Below are 17,059 nucleotides of genomic sequence, written 5' to 3'. Positions count from 1 at the left end.
GTATATAGCAACATGAGGTGTGTAGCGTTGTGCATTGTTGCGTCTGTGTTTGTGTGTCGGGCATGGAATCGACCGTCGTACGGCTGTTGTTGCTATTGTTATATTGTGCTGTCATTCTCTAGCGCTTCGTGCATACAATGAGTTTGAGTGTGTGTGTGTATGTGAATGTACACTTTTTCATTCCTCCATTCACCACGTTCGTGCCCGTACTTCGAACGTACTTCAATGTATAGAAGCACACTCATACACAAATATACATATTTAACAATACTGAGGAAGTATATACACACACAAAAATATAAATGCGAATGCATACATACAGCAACAACAATACACATACATATCTACAGAAATATGTGCAGACAAACGTCGCTGGTATTTAGGTACGCGTGGAGCATATATACAAACACATCTATATACATAAGATACATTCAAACTAACACATGTGCACATTTGTATCTACCAAATACCCATCCAACTCAACGCGACTCATTTCAGCGCTCTACTCCGCTCCGCCGCGCTGCGCCCTAAACTGCTGGTTGTGCTGTGTACTGCTGTGGCGGGCGAGAGCAAGATAGCGCTAAATAAAATAATAATACTATTGCCAGTTGGGTTTTTATACGAAAAAAACAGCAACAAAACGAAAAATACATTTTACGCTTTGTGGATGTTTTTCCCTCAACACCAGCGACTTGAAACGAACTTTGTGCATGCTGAATTTCTAGCTGGGGTTGGCTGGCTGGTCGTACTTTTGCTAAATGTTAGCGCGCTGCAGAAGTAGAAAAGCAAAAATAATAATTTAACAGCAAATCAGCCAACCAGCCATCTACAATACTAGCGCTTGCTAGCAAGCAAGTTGGTGCTGGAAGACCTCATTTACGCACACATGCATAAATATCAATAATCAACGCGCTTATACCGTGCTTGCGGAGTCCAACTCACACACACATACTTTTTCGAAGGCTCCGCGAAACGGATATGCCACACATACGCGCACAGTTCTACATGCATGCCTGTGTGGGCATAGTCGTAAAGCTTCTGCACGGATATGCGTCAAAAAGCCGCCGCGCAACCGATCGATAAGTTTATGGCCTGCGTCAGGATCTGCCGTCAGATGAGTTTCGTGTGCCGGCATGGCAGGTTGGGCGTTTAAAAAATGTTCAAATGTAGGCGGTTTCAAATATTTATTTAAATTTTAAAATAATACTTCAGCGCTTCTCGGTTATATTTAATACTGAAATCAACGTTTATTTGTTGATTCGAAAAACTGAAATTCTTTGGTTTACAATATATTCTTATAAAAGTATATTTAAAAATGTATTGAACATTATGTATGTATGTATGTATCTAATTGGCGTTGAACCGTTTAGCCGGTTATAGCCGAATCGATGAGAGCGCGCCACTCCTCTCTTTCCTTCGCAGTTCGGCGCCAGTTGGAGATTCCAAGTGTAACCAGGTCGCTCTCCACCTGGTCCCTCCAACGGAGTGGAGGCCTTCCCCTTCCTCGGCTTCCTCCGGCGGGTACTGCATCGAACACTTTCAGAGTTGGAGTGTTTTCGTCCATTCGGACAACATGACCTAGCCAGCGTAGCCGCTGTCTCTTTATTCGCTGAACTATGTTAATGTCGTCGTATAACTCGTACAGCTCATCGTCTGCGGTATTCGCCGTTGCCAATGTTCTGAGGACCATAAATCTTGCGCAAAATTTTCCTCTCGAAAACTCCTAGTGTCGTCTCATCTGATGTTGACATCGTCCAATCTTCTGCACCATAAAACAGGACGGGAATGATAAGCGACTTGTAGAGTTTGATTTTGGTTCGCCGAGAGTGGACTTTACTTTTCAATTGCCTACTCAGTCCAAAGTAGCACCTGTTGGAAAGAGTGATTCTGCGCTGGATTTCGAGGCTGACATTGTTGGTGTTGTTGATACCTGGGAAGGTATACGAAATTATCTACGTCTTCAAAGTTATGACTGTCAACAGTGACGTGAAAGCCAAGACGCGAATGCGCCGACTGTTTGCTAGATGACAGAAGATATTTCGTCTTGTCCTCATTCACCTCCAGATCCATTCGCTTCGCCTCGTTATCCATCCGGGAAAAAGCAGAACAAACGGCGCGGTTGTTGCTTCCGATAATATCAATCAACTTTATTAACTTGAAACATCATAATCCACAAAAAAATTTCGAGTTATAGAGACTTCGAATTATGGAAGTTCAACTGTACTTCCTTCTGTATTTGATGCAGATTACTTACGAAAAAGTAAACGATATCTTTGCTCTTGAGATCTCAAGTAATCTTGATTACTCAATTTGTTGTTTACACGAAAAGTGTTCTCAGAAATTGTTTTGTTTTTTTGTTAATTTTTTTTTTATTATTTTTAAATTTTCATTTCGTAAATAAGATTGTTATTTAATATATTCACTATTTTGATATGTGCCTATTAGTGCGTCATATATTTCCAATTTGACGAATATTTATCTATACGTACTGGGCGTAGGGACCGCTTCCGCGATTGTAACCCAATCCTCCAGGGCGCGGCACTCATTCCTCTTTCTTGCTATTTGGCACCAACTGGAAATATCATAAATCTTTCGCAAAACCGTTCTCTCGAAAACTCCCAATGTTATTTCATCGGATGTTGACATCGTCCACGCTTCTGTTCGCAAGAATGATGATCCAGCGTTGGATTTCGAGGCTGACATTGTGTCTGCTTTTGATGCTGGTTTGGCGCATATAGATATTAATAGTATGTATATAACGATGGATTCTAGGAAGATAGAAATAAACTCTATTTATTTTCAGAAATGTTGACTTCTTCGAAAATCATTTTATTATAAAAATAGATACAACCGTAACCAACATGATCAAAAGGGCAGTACCTCCACTTTTGAAAAGTCATCTATCATTCATCACGCCAATCAAATATAAATAACCAAAAACTTGAATTTATATCTGGCCGAGAATTTTAACCTCAGAAAAATTTGTCTAGACTAGAGTCCAACACCGGCCAACAATTCTAGGAATATGTTGACCATTGGTAAAATAAAAATTTAGTCTAAATTGTGTTTAATATTTATTTTGCGTAAGAAATTGTTTGGATTAATACTTATTATTTACAGTTGTTGAGATATTTTAGTTTTTAACTAAAGCTTTCAAATCGAGTTAAATTGAAAGTGCAGATTTATTTTTCAGACCTGAGAAAGTGATATATGGCTTACAAATATATATTTTCAAAAAATGTTAAATACATTTTGTTTAAACTCATTCTGTCACTTTGACCCCGGTCAGCCATACAAGCCACCAATCAATTTATGCGCTAGAACATATAACACATTTAATATTAAATCGATTGAATCTGGGACAAAGTATTTACGAGAACATCTGAGGTTTGGGTAGCTGGGTATACACTGCTATTTATGCACCACCTCTATGCGCTTATGAATATAAGGACTAGCATTCATGCTCCTGAACAGTGGGCTGGTTATTCGCACAACTTTTTACCTCGGTCGGTCGATCTGTTGGCTGCATTTAAGCGTCTATTTTGTTCGCATTTTGTGCGCTCGCACCACTGTACACATCCTGACGCCTTGTGGAACGACCCTTTCATCGTATCAAGTCTGTGAAGGCTAAACCGAGTGTGTTACAACGGCGAATGGCAGTCGACGAATGGCAACGCTGAGCGAAGTCTTTTTTGCCGCTTACTGCCTTGTGCTACATTACCAATTCCGTTGAGTGGTCAAATGTGGCAGGAAAGTAAGAATACACCAAGCATAAGTATATTAACGAAGTAAAACAACAGAAGTTGCGGCAGAGTGGTCGAGCGGCATTAAGTTATGAGTGTGCAGGGTTGCCAGATGTATGCAACGTACATTTACCGTTATTTGAAATTTCCAACAACGAGCGTTGCCAGATTGTGCGCAACCATATATTAAGTAAATTGTGAATACTTAGCTTTGCTTTTGCTGCTACGACAAGGTTGGTAACTAGAATAAAGTCAAACATGAGGAAAACGTATTTCATACGAGCACAGCAACGACGTAAATAACTAAATTAAAATGCATAAGTGTGCGTACGTACATATACATATGTATCTCGGTGTGCATTCGTGTGTAAGTGACTTGGTCGGCGGTGGTGAGTGCATGGATGGTGCTGGGTCCGGTTTGAATGTGTGTATGTTTTGTTGCGTTTCGGCACGAACACCATTCGTCGGCAGTTCGTTCGTTTTGTGAAATCGTTTTTTGTTGGTGGTTGTTTCACTGCTGCAAAGCGACCGACGAAATATTCTCGTACAAGCGAAAAGGAAAACTCGTAACCCAAGTCAGCAGTGTTAGCAGTACGAGTGAATATATATAAACCGATATTTTGTACACATACCCACACACTGCCACATAATACGCTTTATGTATCAATATGTATACTTGTATGTATTTTGTGGGGTTGTTTGCCGTTGCCGTCAGTTCTACACAACGTAAATTTGCCTGCTTCGTTACGGCGTATTTGTTCATTTTACAGCGCACTTTGGTAATCGCGTGCATATGTACTCACAAATTCATAGATTTTTAAAAACGAAATTTCCACTTTTGAGTTTTACTTTATGTGGCAGCACTGATCCCGCATTGACAGTTCAATGCAATTGTCAAAAAATTCTGTGTCCTTCAAGCCGATTACCTGTGGGTGTGTGGTGGCTGTGCGGTTAATATGTGTTTGTTGGAGTGTGTTGTGTGTGGGTGCGCCTGTATTGGTGGCATGATGAAATTTAGAAATAGTTCGTTACTGCTGTTGCGATTCAAAGTTAGCGGTAATTTCATCTGAAAATTAAAAACTTACCCTTTAGTTGAGGGGGGAATTTAAAATAATATTAAAATAGATACAACATTTGAGTTTTGAAGAGTTCAACCATGTACTTTTTAATCGAAAATACTTCGAAATAATTGAATATAAGGAGATATTTGGAAACTTAATGTTGTTGAAAGTTTAAAACAGTAATAAATAAGTAGGAATAATTTTTTCCATTAAAGACTATTATTAAATATTTTTATTATCAAAATCTCAATATTAATAATACCTATTTCATAAAAATAATTTAAAATTAGGTTTTAAAAAAATTACCTGGAATTATCGAATGCAATAAAAAGTTTGATTAAGAAGTTTTCTCAATTTAACTTTTTAAGGAATAAAAAAAAATTTATTTCGATTAAATTCATATTCAAAAGCAGAAATGGTACGTTAGGCTATTTAAACTATTTGGTTATTTAAACTTTTATATATGACAATATTGAATTAATTATAGTATATTCTTTTTAATTTAAACTTTCAAAAAGGTCGCAAAACCTTCTCAGATGTATCTCCAAAAAATCCGTTTAGGTAATTTGATACATTTTTAAGTGGTTGGCAACACTATTTATATATAGAGTTAATGCCAATATTAATTAATAATTATATTTGTTTGAGGAATTTAATTGTATAGAATTTCTAACAGGTGGAAAAAATTTAATCAAATTGACTAAATAATCTTAAGAAAGATTTAACTGTAAGGCTTCATAACAGATTTAGGTGTAATGTTTATATTTAATTTTTTCTTGTAAAATATTTTCAGTTGAAATTTTTATTACATTTTTTTCATCTTTGATCCTTACAATATGACTGCTGTATCATATATGTATTTGTTCAATTAATCTCTCAATCAAAAAAAAATGAAAATCGGTCATCGGTGGTGCTTGATATACTGCGATTGTGGTAAAATTGGAATTGGCACATACATACATATGTATGTACATAATTTCGTTGCAGTCGATCAATATCTAGATAGTGGTGATTCTTCACAAATTATGAAATAAAATAATAGAAAACACAAATAGTTAAACAAAAATTAGTATTAGAAAATATTAAATACCTGAATAAATATTCATGGGGCTATATCAGGCTAGTACAAGCACACAAACGTTTAATTCAGTTTATGATAATAAAGATATGTATATAAAAATGGGTGCAAATACATTTAGATCATCAAATAAAAAACGGGAAACCTGATATGAAATTATAGTAATAATTTAATAAAAATAGTATCGTTAATACTTATATTAAATTATATATTAAAAACTAAAATACCAGTTAAAACGAATTAAAAAAAACATAGTAAAAAGTAAGAATTAATATATAAATAAAATAATTAAAACTGAAAACATAAATACGTTAAATGAACTATCCAAATATAAAATAATATTAACAAATTAATGTTGATAAAAATCTAATGGTATACATATTACATAAAACTAAAACAGAAAATACTAAATGAGAAAATTCAAAACTTCAATTAATTAAAAACAAAACTCAAGTAAATTACAAAATTCAAAAAAATTAATTAACGATGAAAATTGGTTAAAAATACAGTGGAACTTCTCTATCTCGAATCACCATAATCCACAAAAAAACATCGGGTTATAGAATTTTTATTAAAACATACCATTTTTCAAAAGCCTGTACAATGTAGATTTACCCAGTTTTACTTATTTACTTCGCAAAAAGTTTTATTTAAATACATTAAAACATGATTTCTGTAGTTTTGTTTGTTGCACTTTGCTATTGTTTGGCTCTCGACGTCTGTATCTTATGCCTTTGTTACACGATTTATGAAATATGTATATAAGTGTAATATTATATTTTTTGTTCGCCTCCATACGAATATAGGGACTCCTTTAAAATTGTTCCTTGACAGTAAAATTTCAAATTTATGGAAGGAAATTTGTGCGAAATTTGATTTTTATTGTCAATTTAAAAGTTCGTGTTATGGAAAACTTCGAGTTATAGAAGTTTGAGTTATGGGAGCAAATTTGTATGAAATTTGATACCTAAACGCTTGACTTACGGAAGTTAGAGTTATCGAAGTTCCACTGTTTAACTAAGTATCCATAACTCTCTTTGCAACATGTTGCGAGAGTATAAAAATGAAGTAAATTAAAATAAAACCAAATAAAATTACTAAATAAACTAATATTAATAATAAATTTAAAATAATATGGAAGTTTTAATAATGATAAACATAAAATGATTAAAGTAAAAAATAATAATATATAAAGAATTTGAATTAAATTAATTAAAATTAATTAAATTAAATAGAAAAACTAAAATATAAAATGTCTTAAAATAAAAATTAAATAAAGTATAATAAAGTAAAAACACAAATAGCCAATGAGTAACATAAATAATATTTTTTTTTGAAGATTTTCGATAAGGCACTGAGTGCAATTTAGTGTTTTCGTAAATATTTATAATAATCATAGAGGGTTAACATTCAGGAATTTAATGAATGTGTAAAGTCTTAGTATAATCCATTCTATTTGGGCTATGATCGACTGTACTCTTGTAAAATGTGTCTGGAATTAACAACAAAAATTTCCAGCTGAATTCAGTAATATGAAATACTGGGATAGATCATTAAAATGATGTGAACTCTTGCAATTTGGTGAAAGTTTATGTGTGATCTGGGAGAAGTATTTATTTTTAAGTTTCAAATACTATAGAGTCGCTTATATTCGAAGCAGCCTTGAATACAATATTAGGTATGGACGTATTTATGTTTTAGTGTTACTTCTGTTAAGCTATTTGTTTTATGCCCGATAAATCGTTCTGTAGGGAGTTAAGTTTATCACAACAGTCCTAAGGAGAGTTCAAAAAGCGATTATTTAAAAAGTTGTTACTAGAGATAGAGATATTTTTATATTGCGGTTCGAGAGTGAATTTTTTGAAATAGATATCTTTTGTTTTTTTTTTTTCTATTAGAATGTGTCGATTCTCAATAACGATAACCACACAACTTTACATTTACGAGAATTAAATACTTTTCAATGTAACTAAGTACATACTGAACTTTATATAACTCAACTTCATGAAAAACCCGCCAGTTTTGCCAGTTTCTCGCAAAATGTGAATATTTGAAACGCAACTGTCATTAATCGATAACAATTTCAATTGCTTAGTCAATTTAATTTGAATTTCTTGTACACCTGTACGCCGCAACGTTGCCAGATGGCATGGAAATCACCACGAATATGCTACCGATGATGGCGGTTTGCGAACAACCCACTATTGGCTCGAACGCCGCGACCGCGTTGAGTCGAATTCTTTATATCGCCGCTGCTGCGCTGCAATTCTCGCAAACCAAACAGCAATGTCCTTGATGGATTTTTACTGCCACTTTGCTTTTGCTAGTAATGTGCAGCCAGCCAGCCGAGCAAGTTGCATTGCTGTTGGTGCATTTGCTATTTGCTGTCATTGTGCATAGGAAAAAATGAACGCGAATGCTTGGCTGCATGGTTGCATGGTTGATGAGAGAAATGCCAAATGTAAAATACCAACAACAAGTTGAATACATGCATATGCGCGCCTATGAATGTGTGTTTGGTTGTGTGTGCTGGGCAAAAGTTTACAATTGCATAGTCGTTGCAATCGTGAGATTAAGCTGTGGCCGCCACTCGAACGATAAGCGAATAACGCTGCATTGGTGCAAAACGCAAACAACCGACACCACGACGACGATGAACGACCCGAGCCCATTCGGTTGGGTTATTTGGCTCTGCCTGCCCCGGCTGGCTGGCTGCCTGACTGGCTGCTTCGCATTGCAGTAAAGCCATAGCCGCCGTTGTCGTTGCTATTACGGTCGTCGCTTGAAATGCGCGCGACCGAACTGCAGTGTCGCAACAACGAACCGAGCAAATAATGAATATATAAGAGAAAAACAGCAAATCGTCGAACAACTTGTCCGTCAGTCAGTGCGCCCGTCTATACGTACGTCCGTCAGTTCGCGTGCTGGTGGCACAACTCGGTCGCGAGCATTGCGCTCATAGTCTGGCCACTGCGCTGGGCTGGGGCGCGTACAGTCAGTCAGTTGGTGCGAGCATTAAAGGGCACAACGACGAAGCGAGGCCACGCGAGGCATTCACTTACTCGCAGTATGGACCTGAAAAGCTTTTGCTGTGTTGCCGTTTCGCCAGCCTGTCAGTTGTGAATTTTTTCTACGCTCGTTCCATTGTTGGCTTTCTGTATGGGTATATTCGTATGCGCTAATGTATTTATATTTATTTAGTAACAAAAAATCTACGATTCGTCGGCTGCGCAATCTGGCAGCACCGACAGTTGAGTACATTTGTACGAGTAGTATAGTGGTTTCTCTTTATACTATTGCATACAAATGTACGGTGAAAGTTACCAGATAGTTTTTAATTATTAAAATTGTCTCGTTTGTTAGGTCTCTTACCCGCACGAAAATTGTGGCACAGGGCATTACAATTGAGTTCAGCTAACGGTAGTTGGTAGAGACTGTGGGGTTGTATGAATAGTATATCCACCAACAAGTTTCTGTATTTCAGAAATTTTGTTTTAAGTAACATCGGAGGGGCCGTCACAGGGCAAGGAGATTCACCTTCTCGGTGAGGTGACAGACATTCTCACGACCTTCCTTCTAAAACAGCTTTTGATTTAAGGGACGATGAATATATGTAGTTTGCTTGTCGAATCTATTTCTTCCACTAGCTGGCTGGCCTCGGACCGCTCCGTTAATTCAGCATCCAACTTTAGACTAAGAAAGAGCTCTGAAAAACTTGATTTCCAATTTGAATTTGTTCCGAAAAATTTAGTTTCATCGAACGAAAATGGCTCCGCTAACAATGGAGTCTTAAAGTTATAGAGGTTAGACATATAGAACCTCCAAACCCCGATACTTCGAGAGGTATTATTCACACGGATTTGATTCTTACGTTTTTTGATTAGATCTACTGATGCTATCTGAGAGTCGCGAATGGACAAGTTTCTTATAAATTCTTGAATTAGGTCTGATTTGTTGAAGTTAATGAAAGGCGTGGGTAGCCATGGGAATTGAGGTTTTCGTGTTTGCTGTGATGTGAGTTCCGTATTTCCAGCTGAGGACATGTCGTAAATCGAGATCACGTAGCTATTCAGTATTAAGTCGAGACTAGCATATTTTGAATGTGGTTCGCAAGGTAAAAAGTTGACCTTGATCACGCCCGATTGGTACAGGTTATGCTAGTGACCTATGCACAATGGAGTCTACCGGTATTATGGGCAATGTTTTTTGCACCAATGTATTGGGACCTCGGTTGAAGTTCGTATAGGGGTTGGAACCGTATCAAAATAAAGTAAGTTAACCGGGTTATTGCAGCACCTCTCCGCGTAGGAATTGTCGTTATTGCGCTCACTTTTGGATCGCGACATGTCTACCATGTACTCCGGGGGTTTATGTCATATTTATTCTTGATTGCTCATTTAATGAGAACGCTGATAAAGCTGTGATGAGTGGCTCGAAAGATGCCGCTTACGAGTGTTTTCCGTGAATCGGAATATTTATTTACCCGGAATAGGTTCTACATACCCATACATACACATGTGAGTCGCTACACTTCGGACACTGTGCCATTCCCCACTCAATTGTTTGTTGGATCACATGAGCGCCACAAAATATTTCTGTTGTTGCTGTATTGTGTAACCACCTCACGCCGGCGCCCTGCTCTCGCCCAACGGCTAAGTATGTTCAATAACAGTGAACGAACGAACGACCGAACCAGCCAACGAGCGAGCAAACGACGAATCCGCGCTGTCGTTCCATCGTTTCAATTGTGTGCTGCCGTTCGTGTTGCTTATTTTTTCGTACATACATACATATATTTTTCATTAGGTTGAGTATAAAAGTTTTATAAGCAGCAGCATTTGAACAACGAATACGATAATAATAAAGACAACATATAGACAAGTTTTGATATTACGTAGTTCGTTCGCACAGTTCGCTTATGCATACGGGTATATATATCGTTCGATATTTTTCGCCGTTCGTTGTTGTCGTTTCAAGCGCGTTGGCATTCGCCGCCACAATCGGTGCCGAGACGTTTCCATTGCTGCTGTTGTTTTCGAATTTTGTTGTCTCTGCGCGTTTGCAGTGTGACTGCTTGTTGTTGTACTGTTATTGTACTCACACATGACCATATCAATTGTTGTGGTTGTTGCTGTTATTGTTGTACGGTATGTTGTATATCGGTATCTGTGGCTGGGTCCGTATGTCAGCGTGTTTGGCTAAAATAAAATTATTGCCAACTGCTGGTGCCTTTGGCTACGATTGACGTTGCTGTTGTGTTGGCTCGGTGGCTCGCTGGTCGCTGATTCGGTTGGTTGTTGCCATTTGTTGTTCGTTCGTTGTGCGCCCGTGCTGCCGACTGCCGACCGCCACACAGTTGTTGGCTGTTGGTCGCTATGAAATTGTAGTGTTTTTAGCTGGCTAACTTGTACCTGGCGACTCATAGCAGTAGTCGCGCCAGTCGGGCAGCCAGCCACTCAACCCAACATTGCTCGTTTGGCATTTGGCGGCGTTTGCGTTTTCTGTTTCCCAAGCGCACAAGTGAGCTCTTCTGTGGCCGCTTTGCAGTGTCGTGCTTTCATTTGCCATTCGCTGCTATTGTTATTGTTGTTACTTTTATTTTTTGTTGATTACTATTCTTTTTTGTTGTTTTTTTTTTCTTTTAGTTTTTTCATTGTTGACTGTTGCTGTTTTGTTATTATTGTTGTAGTTGTTGATGATGATGACACAGCGCCTCATAGCGCTCATTTTGCCTTGAAACATTTTTTTTCTCGGCACTGTGACTAGTACACAGCGAATAGCGAATAAAATGAATGTACGAAGTGGAGAGAAAAAACTACGAAAAAATAGCAAAAAGCTAAAAAATATTTATTTTATTTTTACTTTATAAAACGCGCCCATTCCAATCGACAACATAGGGTTGCTGTGGCAATGACAATTATCGTTACTGCGTTTACAGTTTGAAAATATTGAATCTACTACATATGCCATCTCTGTGTTAACGATCTATTAAAGCAGTTCAACAGTGTTTGGATAATAAATTATTCAAAAGAAGGAAGGAAGGAAGTAAAATTCGTTGATGGGTGTTGAGTTGGTCGCTAACGGTGTACCACTTATAGTTTCGACCAGTGATAAGCCGTTAATGCGTTGCCAGGCTGCTTTCGTGGAAAAATGTTGCATTAAGATTTTTTAAGAAGGTGTAACCATCTTTTCGGTTCATTTAGAATATTTTTCATGTGATAATTAACGGTGATGGAGTATCGACGTAGAACTAAAATATTATCAAATTCACCTAGATTAGATACTGAATGAACCTTACTTCTTAGAAATCAGTGCACTTATAGGAAACCCGTCTGGGAGCTGAGGAGGTAGCAATTTCTTTTAGTCTTGTTGTGTTTTTGCAACATAAATGTTGGGACATTATTTCCTCCAGACTCTCTTTTCTTTAGCCTTATCAATTTAGACAGAGACGGAATTGGTCTTTCCTTTAACTATTTAAACAATGCGCATAACGAGTGATATTTCCAATGCCTGAATCGAAGCAGAATTGTCCGCATAGACTTTAGACTTTACATATTCCCACAGGAAAAAGACTAACGGTGTGATATCACACGATCTTGGTGGCCAATCGACCGACCCAAAACGTGAAATTATCTGCTCACCGAAGTGTTTTCTCAATAAATCCATTAATTGATGCGATGTGTGGGAAGTGGCGCAGTCTTGATGAAACCAAATGTCGCCGAGATCATGAGCTTCAATTTCAGACATAAAATAGTCGGTTATCTTGGCACGACAACGGTCGCAATTGATGGTTACGTTCTCACCGGCAACATTTTTGAAGAAATATGGACCGATGGTTCCATCGGCCCACAAACCACACCAAATCGTTATTTTTTCTGGATGAAATTGCAGCTCTCAGGTTGCTTTTCGTCCCAAATCCGGCAATTTCGCTTGTTTACATACCCATTGAGCCAGAAATTGGACTCATCGGTGAACAGAATTTGGCTCGAAAACGTCGAATGTTCTTGGAACTTTTCAAGATGTCGTAGAGCAAAGCGATGTCGCTTGGGGAGGTCGAGCGTGAGCTGTCAAAAAGAAAAGTTATTGAAAAAAATACCTCTATTTGGATCAACCGTTATTTTTAATATATATAAAGCATGTTCGAGTAATAAAGTTAAGTTCAAGTAGTCTAACATATCTTCTATCTTCTCCATATCGACTTGCTCGTCGGTTACACGAAACCAACCAGAGTGGCAACATCTTGCACTGCATTGCAGTTTCAACAAAGAATTTCACCTGCCTGACTATACGATTTGCACAACCAATACTAGTGCGCCGTACAGTTGCCGACTCGTTGTTAACCGTTAGTTATCAAAATAGTTAAAGCTTGAAGTATACGTTGACGTAATTGTGCTGCAGCAACTGGTAAAATTGCTTTTGTACACACACACACACACATATCCATTGAAGGGAGGCGTGTGCAGCAGTGTAGGATTACTCGGTAATTTTGATGCAAACTGTTTGTTTGTCATAAAAGAAAGAAAAACAAAAACAAAGCAGCATTTTTGTTGCAAAATAAACTGATGTCGAGGTTATGAGGACGTTATTGCCGATTATTGTGTGTAACAAGTCTACAATTGTTGCTAATGATGCTGTTAAATGCAATGTGTTTCTTCTTTGTACTAGTTATTACTACGAGTACTTTACGTACATACGTAACTAGCATTACGTTCCACTGTTTCAAACAGTAGCGACTAAATTCTTTATACTATTTTCGCATGACGTTGTTTGGCTACATATACATTTTCCTCTATTCATTGTCTTCAACGTCTTTCGTTATTGACTTCGTCGTCACTGACTTCGACTCGGCATCACCATACCGTTGTGCCGGTGGTTGTCCGAGCTTTTTGTTGTTGCTGCGCAATACTGATTGCCATTGCCACAATTGTACTCATGATGTCATTACTTAAAAGGTTCTTTTTCTGGCACGCATGCTGTTTCGCTTTCGTTTGTCAGCTGACTACGCGCGCATTCCAAATGAAGAAATTAAATTATTTTAAGTGATTCTTATTGAGTGTCTACACTTTTTGTATTTGAGTGAAATGTATTCCATAATTTTCCAGTGTAAACGCAGCATTACTCACCACCTAAACTATTTGCGTAGCGGAATATTTGGATAGGTTCTGGAATTCACTTCCGGACGAGATGCAGTTAGTAGAAATTCACTCGAAACTGTTCTTCTCGGTTTTAGTGCAGTCTTTATTGAACATTTTTTTAGCTGAATTTCTAATAATTGCTAAAAGGCAATCAATTCCTCGTCAGGTTAAGTGATCGTGTTTTAAACTGCAATATCATTGGAAGTGAGGAGAAGAATCCATTTGTCAACTGGGCTCTTTAAAAACAGAAATTGGTTTGTGAGACGCCAGTTTTAATTTTCTATTAGAGTTACCCAAGAATTTCTGCACTGCTCTCTTTCCTCGGATAAGTATTTGGAGAGTTACGAAGGTGAAACTTCAATTACTTAGTGCTCTCTTGCATTTTGCTTTCCGAAGGAACGTGTCGTGAGCACTACAATTTATTTCAGAAATAAAACGGAAAATGTTTCAAAGGTTACATCCCTGTGTTTTGGACGGTACATTTTTTCGAAAATATCACATTATTTCGAGGGTACGATGAACATCTCTATTATCACAGCTCGACTTGGCAAATACTTTTAAATAAATGCTCTCTATGATCGTGAGCTTTTTCCGTAAAGTGTTGGAACCAATTTCGTTGGAAAATTCTTCAAGTTGGAACATTTTTAATAGAAGCCATATCATCTGGAGACACGGAAGTTTTCTACGCGCTTTTGCAAGGACTACTGTCATCGTATGGTACAAACATATTGCATATGTATATGGGATCCATGTGTACTATCTGGGAAGATTGAAATATGACAATCCTTATCAGATATGTGATCAGCATTTTACGGTTCGCTGAATCAAATCTGTGTAAATATAAAACAGAAATTGAATTCTACTTCTATGGTTCTATATACATATGTCTGATACAATCAAAATTCAATAAATAAAACGATTGGACAAACCTTAATACATATAATCACTTCTAGACATCATATGCCTTGTAACAGTACTCAGTTCCATATACAAAGGATAAAATCCTCAAATTCTTTCGATTGAGATTCGCTCAACATATGATATATGCACATATATTCTGTTTTTCACATTATGTGGCGTCCCAAACCAGTAAACTAGGTCATACATAAATTCGCAACTCCCTCAAAATAAGCGCGTTAATTTTCTTCTCGATAACACAAAGGTAAATGAACCGATATGAGTCGAAAAGTTGTATTAGATAAAATGAGCGGGTTTCCAGCTTATCTAATGATAATACTTCATTTCCAAATCGCACGACTTGTTGATTGGTTAACTAACTGAAAAGAAACAATAACAAATCGTATCGAATACAAGGGAGTGTCATTAGAAGCTTATTAATAACGGGTTAACAACGTAGCTCGATGCAGATTTTGTTTTGTGTTACTTTGTTACGGATTGGTGCTATAGAGTAACGAAGGAGAGAGCAATTCGCAGCGCAAGCAATTTATGAGCGACGCAATCGTTTTCGGTCGCCAAATTATAATGTTTGCCGGTACGAAGGTACACAGCGGCAGCGGTAATAGATGAAAGTTGTTGTTAAAGCGCGGCGAGTCGCAAGTTGCTCTGATACGATTAGTTGTGGCTGCCGTCGCTGTTTGGAAATGTGGATGTTTGCGCGCTGATAAGGGTGATTCCCCGATTTTCGGCTGTTGGCATAGCGGCACACTGCTCAGCCATCCATTCGCCATAGCGTAGTGCAACTTTTCAATGTTACTGCTTTTAAGTTAAGTGGCTGTTGTTGTTGTTGCCATGCTAACAACTGCCTGCATTTGCACGAATTCCGAACGATTTTCTATTTATTTATGCGTTTGCGTCACTTCCACAAGTTGCTCTTATCGTGCGTCTGGGAGGTTTTCGTTGCTCTTATTGCTGTTGTTGTTGTCATTGTTTGTGTCGTTGTTCACATTGTGTCTCATGCACTTTGTGCCGGCGTCTCATGAATGAAATTCCATTGTCTGTGCATACCAAAAAATCAGATAAGTGAACATGTACATATTTTTGTATATGACTGTGTATGTATGCATGTACTGTTAGGTACATGTTAGGCACTTGTTTGCTTGCAACAAATCGTCGTCGAATGCGTACTATAAATACTTGGTGTGAGTCAAAAAGATTTGAGTGTTCACCGCCAATCTATGAATGAAATTGACCAGCCATACCTACCCGAGCAAGCCATTGAACTCGTCCTGTCGCACGTATCTGTTATAATAACATAATTGGTCACGTAATTGCGTGCATACTACAAAACATACGTAGATATGTATAGTGTATATCGTATACATATGTACATATATTAATATATGTTTTAACAATTGAATAGGCATGTAACCTGTGTTGGTAACCTGTAGCAAACTCTTCATACTTTTGCAACATGTTGCACAGCCTATAAAATTTTTATTAACTCAACAGTTGATAATCAATCCATTCTTCTAATCGACTAACGGATAAGTTGAGTGAATAATGAGATATGTATCTCCATGATCCAATATCCAGAAGAGTCGAGCTGCCTTAATTTGTTTAAGCAGAATCGAAAGATTGGGTCACGCCAAAAAACCGGTACTTTTTATTTATTTTAAGTATAAGTCTCTAAAGAAAAATTTGACATTTAACTCAGGCGGCGAAGGAAGTTTGTGGATTTGAATGTTCTGAAGACTGAACTTGACGCACAAATCGATAATTACATATTTTTTTATATATCACAACGACGTCTATTTCCCTTCGAAGCCCATTTTGAGTTCCATCAGTCTATATCACTTTCTCGTAAATTAAGGGAAAATAGGCAAGCCTAAAGCCCTAAAGAAATGCTTTTATTGACAATTTGTTTGGGATTAAGAAGAAATAAATATAGTTTTTATTTTTCGGATTTTGTTGCATGGAAAATATTTATATTATCAATTTTATACAAAGTATCGGCTGTTGAGCTGAGATCACAGTTTCAACTGAGCCTCAACGATAAGATATCGATTTAAGTTGTAAAATATAAGATTCTCACCCTATTTATCAATTCGCATTTTTCATTAGCCTTCATATTCCGAATATGCG

General features: G+C 37.3%; 1 protein-coding gene and 1 long non-coding RNA gene across 4 annotated transcripts in view; one reads left to right on the top strand and one right to left on the bottom strand.

The window, feature by feature from the left end:
- The window catches only part of LOC105216700 (serine-rich adhesin for platelets), a 134,385-nt gene extending 124,604 nt beyond the window's left edge, over positions 1 to 9,781 (top strand). The window contains exon 11 of the mRNA XM_054225822.1: positions 9,705 to 9,781. Within this exon, the coding sequence (XP_054081797.1) occupies positions 9,705 to 9,766 (62 nt within the window). The 3' untranslated portion in view covers positions 9,767 to 9,781. The remainder of the gene's footprint in view (positions 1 to 9,704) is intronic.
- Positions 3,229 to 9,712, bottom strand: LOC128919947 (uncharacterized). 3 transcript variants are annotated; one of them, XR_008470057.1, is made up of 3 exons: positions 8,005 to 9,712; positions 3,375 to 4,823; positions 3,229 to 3,317 (listed from the first exon to the last, which is right to left on the bottom strand). It is a non-coding gene; the product is annotated as an uncharacterized LOC128919947 (long non-coding RNA). The 3 variants fall into 3 exon arrangements; XR_008470055.1 differs by having other exon boundaries at positions 3,229 to 3,984; positions 4,079 to 4,823; XR_008470056.1 differs by having other exon boundaries at positions 3,229 to 4,809.
- Positions 9,782 to 17,059: the final 7,278 nt, after the last annotated feature.

The sequence above is a fragment of the Zeugodacus cucurbitae genome, chromosome 2 (assembly GCF_028554725.1).
Source record: "Zeugodacus cucurbitae isolate PBARC_wt_2022May chromosome 2, idZeuCucr1.2, whole genome shotgun sequence".
NCBI classification, from domain to species: Eukaryota; Metazoa; Arthropoda; class Insecta; order Diptera; family Tephritidae; genus Zeugodacus; species Zeugodacus cucurbitae.
The sequence above is the reverse complement of the archived record's forward strand: the minus strand, read 5'-3'. Positions and strand labels throughout refer to the sequence as shown.